Source organism: Arachis ipaensis, chromosome B01 (assembly GCF_000816755.2).
Source record: "Arachis ipaensis cultivar K30076 chromosome B01, Araip1.1, whole genome shotgun sequence".
Lineage (NCBI taxonomy): Eukaryota > Viridiplantae > Streptophyta > Magnoliopsida > Fabales > Fabaceae > Arachis > Arachis ipaensis.
Genome location: NC_029785.2, coordinates 96,712,587 through 96,719,482, shown reverse-complemented (window position 1 = coordinate 96,719,482; position 6,896 = coordinate 96,712,587). Strand labels below are relative to the sequence as shown.

At 34.1% G+C, this 6,896-nt stretch overlaps 1 protein-coding gene across 2 annotated transcripts in view; it reads right to left on the bottom strand.

The window, feature by feature from the left end:
* The window catches only part of LOC107609447, an 8,354-nt gene continuing 2,684 nt past the window's right edge, over positions 1,227-6,896 (bottom strand). The window contains exons 2-5 of one of the 2 annotated variants that reach the window (XM_021122777.1): positions 4,803-4,810; positions 2,577-3,114; positions 1,611-1,952; positions 1,227-1,525 (exon numbers count right to left, since the gene is read on the bottom strand). In XM_021122777.1, coding sequence (XP_020978436.1) covers positions 1,490-1,525; positions 1,611-1,952; positions 2,577-2,747 — 549 coding nt within the window. In that variant the 5' untranslated portion in view covers positions 2,748-3,114; positions 4,803-4,810 and the 3' untranslated portion in view covers positions 1,227-1,489. Of the gene's footprint in view, positions 1,526-1,610; positions 1,953-2,576; positions 3,194-4,802; positions 4,811-6,896 lie in introns of those variants that run through there. The other variant, XM_021122775.1, reaches the window with a different exon arrangement.

The following is a 6,896-nucleotide window of genomic DNA, read 5'->3' as shown; positions in this document are numbered from 1 at the left end:
AAGAATCACAAGAACACATATAGAATCTATCGTTCTACCTAAATTCATAAGATGAAGAACGAAAGTAATCCTTGAAACTAAATCAATACAGAGAAATAATCAGAGCTCCTAACCTTAACCAAGGATATTTACTGGCTCATGACTTACAGAGAAAACAGGACTTCTCAAAAGTGAAACGTGCGAAAGAGAGAAGTTCCCTCATGAAGGCTGAATCTTTTCCCTTTTATATCTAACCTAATTTGATTTGAAACTAAAATAAAATAATAAATTCTAAATCTAAAAGATTTTTCTTGTAAATAAAAATAACCAAAAAGAGATAAAATACAATAACTAAAATTCAAATCTAGCTAAAGATGCTTTTTTGGATAGGTTGACCCGCACTTCTGGCATTCAGTGCCAAAATTGGCAGTGAGTTTTATCTTCTTGGGCACTAAATGCCAGGCTCGGCGTTTAGCGCCCTTCGAGGCAGTGTTTCTAAAAGAAAATATAGACTATTATATATCATTGAAAAGCTCCGGAAGTTAGCTTTCCAATGCTGCTGCAACCGCATCAAGTAAACACTACAACAAACAAGGCTTTTCGCAACGGTCAAAAACCGTTGTCGTAGATTGAAAAACCGTTCCCAAAACTTTAGGCAACGCTTTGGCAACGGTTTTTGACCTGTGGTATATGCGGCCATTACCAATGCTCAAAGGCAACGGTTTTTTATCTAAGGCAACGGTAACAGAAAAACCGTTGCCACAGTTAGTGGCATAGACAACGGTTTTGATGGAAAATTTTAAACAACGGTTTTGATCCGTTACTCAATAAGCAACGGTTTCGAACCGTTCCTATTAACATGACAATGGTTTAAAACCGTAACTGGATAGGCAACGGTTTTAAACTGTTGTTGTTTTATTATTCACATAGCCAACGGTTTTAAACCGTTACCGTTGGTGCCAGGTTTCGGCAACGGTTTTAAAACCGTTGCCAGTTTATAGCCATCTATGACAACGGTTTTAAAGCGTTACTGTTGATGTCGTTTTCGGCAACTGTTTTAATACCATTGCCATTTTATAGTCATCTAAAACAATTGTTTTAAAGCGTTACCTTTAGAGTCGCGTTTTGGCAACAGTTTTATTATGTAGTCATCTTTGACAACGGTTTTAACACCATTGTCTTTTGTAACTATTGACAACGATTTTTTTGTGATATATAATTTTTTATTTACAATAGTTTTCTCGTGAATTAAATTAATTTCAGGTTTTTTTTAATTGTTTAGTGTCAATAAGTAATCTAAACTATTTGAATTAAGTCACTAAAGAAAAATAATTGAATATTTCCCATCAAATTTAACTTATAAAAATTGTTGTAAGATCCACAATATCATCTAAGTTTGCAAAAAATATAATAACAAAAGAGAGAGTTGAAATAGCTAAGTAGCAAATAGTCATCATGTCCACAAGTTCATGACTTTTACCCTATAACATTTGCTTTTAAAAAGTTGACCTTAATCTAGTTCGATTTCCCCTTCAACATAGTTTTCCTGTAAACATAAAAAAAAAATCAAATATAAAACTACACATCTTTAAGATATGATAACATATAGAAACTTTAACAACAAATAATACCTCTTCATGCGCATCATTGTTCGGATTCCCTAGAGTGCTTCCTAATTGAGCAGCTAACATGTCAAGGTCTACTCCTGAGCTTTTTTGTTGCAGCATCATCTTAACAAGCGATTTTAGTTCATCTACTTCTTTTTGCATCACATCAACCTTATTCTCTAATGTTGCTTTCTCAGTTTCATGTTGCTGCTTAAGGGTGGCAATTTCCTCATTTTTCTTCAACAAAGTTGGTGTGGTTACTCTTCCGTGACATCGCACTCTTCCTGCCTTCTCTTTCCCAAATATGGATTGGAAAGCTCTAATTGCTGATTCTTTAGACTTTTTATTCTCAGCTTGCAAATGTGCCTATATTAATGTGAAGAAAAATAATAGTAATAAAATAAGAGTAAATACATAATTGGACTAAAGGCATATATCATTTGACAATATCAAAACAAATAATAGAGATTAAAAATAATGTCAAGATTCTTTAACTCAACGCAAGCATAAAAATAACCACAAGTGATGGACAAATTGCCAAGACACAAGAAATTCATAACCTATTTTAACCAAATTAACTCCTAATTAATACTTACAATAACATCCGGAGTGTCTTCATCCAATGATTTTCCCTTTGTGCTTTGGCGAGTCTCAACAAACATTTCTGCTTGAGTAGGTGGTTCATTATTTTCCTTAGAAGCAGCCTATAAGTCCAATTCAAATAGCATTTATATAGAGTTAAAAGGCACACCACACATACACAAACAAATTCACAAAGAATTAAAAATTGTACCAATCTTGCACGTATTCTTGCAAAATTTATTGGTCCCTTTCGATGCCTAAATTTCTGTAGTGCCCTATTTTTCTTATTCTGTGCAGACATTTTCTACATAACAAGAGACAAGTATTATCAACAAATCATCAAACTTCACTCATATTCGTATATAATATAATTGTATAAATAATTACACTAAGTTTCACATGTCTTACCTTAACTTTCTCAGTTCTCCAATAAGCAATTAACTTGCGAAAATGACTCTCAGGTATGCTCTTAGGACAATTTTTCAGCATCTCATTAACACATTTGTATGGTAGAAAATGAGTTTGCTTTATTGTAGTCTTATACCTTCTCCAGTTGTCATTGATACGAGCAAGGACCATCCTCTTTCCTTCAGTTGGAATAATAAATTTAGCCTATAAAACACAATTATTATTTGCTAGTAAGAATAAAATACATGTGTACATTTCCAAATACTTTCAAAAAGAAACAAGACTAAAGTTCTCACTTGAACATATTCCCAAATGGCTTCTTTATCTTTAATCCCCTTCCAATTTGTGTAAATTAATGGACAAAAATCTGAATTCCTTGCCACTGTGCCCAAAAATTTGCTCAAGTTGTTTACAGCTTCATCAGTAGGACCAATTGCCTCTCCTTCACTATCTACAGTAATTTCTTCTCTATCTTCCAACTATCTTGCATGAATCTTCAAGCATTGTGTAGGTCCTCGTGTTTTCTTCACTGTTGTCTCTATACAAAGATACTAATTATATATGACATTTTTAGAAATTACCAAATTCGATTCACAAATTCCCCTTCAATTAACACAAATTTTTAGAAATTTCGGCAGCATTCTGGCACTAAATATGACATTTCTGAATTTAAACAAATAGCAAAATCAACCCATATGAACTCACTAAAATCAAATCAGCACTAATCAAGATCAATTTATATGAATTAAATGGCAGCAAGCGAAAATAGCAATCAGCAGCGATATAAAAATTAGCATAATAAGCTATTAACAAGGATAAAACAGCACGCACTATACAATTTGAGAAGAGAACATTCCAGGCATCAGCAGCAACCAAAATGTTCAACCTAAATCCACTACAAATCAGATATAACTTCCTAGTTCCTAACCACCTATAATCCACTAAGCATGCATAGCTAAATCGACTAATTTAACAAAAACTGATCAACTAATTAAACTAAGAAACTGTAAGTAGGTAAACAATTGAGAAATTTTAACAACACTCTGGCAGTAAATAGGACGTTTCTGAATTTAAACAAACAGCAAAATCAACCCATACGAAGTCACTAAAATCAAATCAGCACTAATCAAGATCAATTTATATGAATTAAATGGCAGCAAGCGAAAATGGCAATCAGCAGCAATATAAAAATTAGCATAATAAGCCATTAACAAGGATAAAACAACACGCACTATACAATTTGAGAAGAGAACATTCCAGGCATCAGCAGCAACCAAAAAGTTCAACCTAAATCCACTACAAATCAGATATAACTTCCTAATTCCTAACCACCTATAATCCACTAAGCATGCATAGCTAAATCGACTAATTTAACAAAAACTGAACAAACTAATTAAACTAAGAAACTGTAAGCAGGGAAAAAATTGAGAAATTTCGACAGCACTCTGGCAGTAAATAGGACGTTTCTGAATTTAAACAAACAGCAAAATCAACCCATACGAACTCACTAAAATCAAATCAGCACTAATCAAGATCAATTTATATGAATTAAATGGCAGCAAGCGAAAATGGCAATCAGCAGCGATATAAAAATTAGCATAATAAGCCATTAACAAGGATAAAACAGCACGCACTATAGAATTTGAGAAGAGAATATTCCAGGCATCAGTAGTAACTAAAATGTTCAACCTAAATCCACTACAAATCAGATATAACTTCATAGTTCCTAACCACCTATAATCCACTAAGCATGCATAACTAAAAGTTTACCTTTCAAAGTATTGTCTAAGTTCTCAGCCTCAGTTGGATTAATATAATCCTTGTCCTGCTCCTCTATAATATCTCCTTCATTCTCATCTAATTGCTCTTCACCATCAGGTTCATTGTTAAGTTTAAGAAATGTATCAATCGGCATTGAAGCAAATTGATGTATTTTTCCCTTCTTAGTTGGCCTTTCTTGCAAGCTGCCACAATCTTCAATATCATCTTCAATTGTGGTCTCTTTTCTCTTCAAATCTTGACTCATTCTAGAATCTACTTCTGTAGTATTCTTGTGAGCCATAGCAGTAGATTTAGAAGGAAGTTCTTTTTCTTGTCTACATGTTGATCCTTGTGAGTGAGTCATACTTGCTTCCATCTGTACTTTACTTTTCTTCAAATTCTGCCCTTTTTCTTTTGCAACTTTTGGCTTTTCTACAAAATTCTGCTTATCATTTGCTTGGACACCATTTTTTCTTAACTTCTGCTCCCTTTCCCTATCACTAAGGGTTTTTATCCTCTTAAGTGGTGGTGGTGGTTGATGTTGCTGCTGACCGGAAGACATATTTTCTCGCTTAATTTCCATATTTTTGAAGAACTTTGCATGTAATTCAGCACTTGACTTTGAATCTATCTCATTTTCAATGAATTTTTTGAACATTTTCTGAAAAAGGAAATAAAATCTATTAACATAACAGTAAAAAATCAGATCACATATTAAAAGAACCAAGAATCTATAAGAAATGCACCTGTTCATAAATAATTACACCAAAAATAAAAGTAAAAAAAATTATTCTATGTTGAGAAGAGAAATCTCTTTAAAGATCAGAATCATCATCATATTCAGCTTGTTGTAGAACAAGTGAAGGTTTCTCAATGATTGTATTTGGCGTGTCTTCTCTAGTCCATTGAACTTCACAATTATCCTTTGGCACAAACAAATTATTCACTTGATCAAAGGGGTCCTTCTGATTAGACTCTTCGGCTTCAACATCATACCCATCATACATATTGAATAAATCCCTTGGCACTGTGTCCATGACATAATGCTTGTCTTCGTTAAAAGGGTCTTGAATATAAAAGCATTGGTGGACTTGTGAAGCTAATACAAAAGGATCATCCCGAGAACATCTTTTATTAAAGTGAACTGAAGTTAGACCAAAATTCTCTTCCTCAACTTCAAACCAATCACAATTGAAAAGAACAAATTTGAAACATGCATAATAGTCTAACTCAATTATGTCATTTATTACACCAAAATATGTTACGGCTTTTGTCATTGGGTTGTTGTCCTTGGCACTAGCAAAGCTTGGTGTTTCGCACACCAAAGTCACACCACTGTTTTGAGTTGTGTGGCTTGCATCATGTTCTCTAGTTTGAAATTTGTAGCCATTGATTACATAACTAGAAAATCATTTTGCAACTGTGTTTGGGCCTCTAGACAAATCTTTAAGTTGTTTCAGAACATCTTCATGAGAAGCACGCTCTTTGAACTATTCACTAAAATCATGGCTTAGAGTTTTTGCCTTCTTCCATTTTCTACCTTTAGTTTGATTGTTGACATGTTCCTCATACTCTCTAAAGTAAGTAAAAAGCGAGTAAGTTAAATTTGCTAATAGAGAATTCGTAATTGGAAAAATATATAAGAAAAATACCTAATGTAGTCTTTAACTTTATCACAATTGAATAAGATGTACCGATGAGCTTGTATTTTTGAGTTGGTATCTAGAGAAAAAGGTTGCCCTTTCCTCTTTCCACCAATTGGTCGCCCCAAGCATGCAAAATAGCTATCATGACATACGACAGCTTCACTGCAATTATCATAATTTTGTGTCCTCCTACTCAGCCTTGTATCCACATCAGGACTTAAATACCTTGAGCAAAATGTCAAGCATTCCTTGGCTAAATATCCTTCAGCAATTGAACCTTCGGGGCGGCTGACGGATAATTTATACGCTTTTTGGCATTGTTTTTAGTATGTTTTTAGTAGGATCTAGTTACTTTTTAGGGATGTTTTCATTAGTTTTTATGTTAAATTCACATTTTTGGACTTTACTATGAGTTTGTGTGTTTTTCTGTGATTTCAGGTATTTTCTGGCTGAAATTGAGGGACTTGAGCAAAAATCAGATTCAGAGGTTGAAGAAGGACTGCTGATGCTGTTGGATTCTGACCTCCCTGCATTCAAAGTGGATTTTCTGGAGCTACAGAACTCAAAATGGCGCTCTTCCAATTGCGTTGGAAAGTAGATATCCAGGTCTTTCCAGCAATGTATAATAGTCCATACTTTGGCCGATTTTAGACGACGTAAAAGGGCGTTGAACGCCAGTTCTATGCTGCTGTCTGGAGTTAAACGCCAAAAACAAGTCACAAACCAGAGTTGAACGCCAGAAATATGTTACAACCTGGCGTTCAACTCCAAGAAGGACCTCTACACATGCAAAACTCAAGCTCAGCCCAAGCACACACCAAGTGGTCCCCGGAAGTGGATTTATGCATCAATTACTTACTTCTGTAAACCCTAGTAGCTAGTTTATTATAAATAGGACCTTTTACTATTGTAT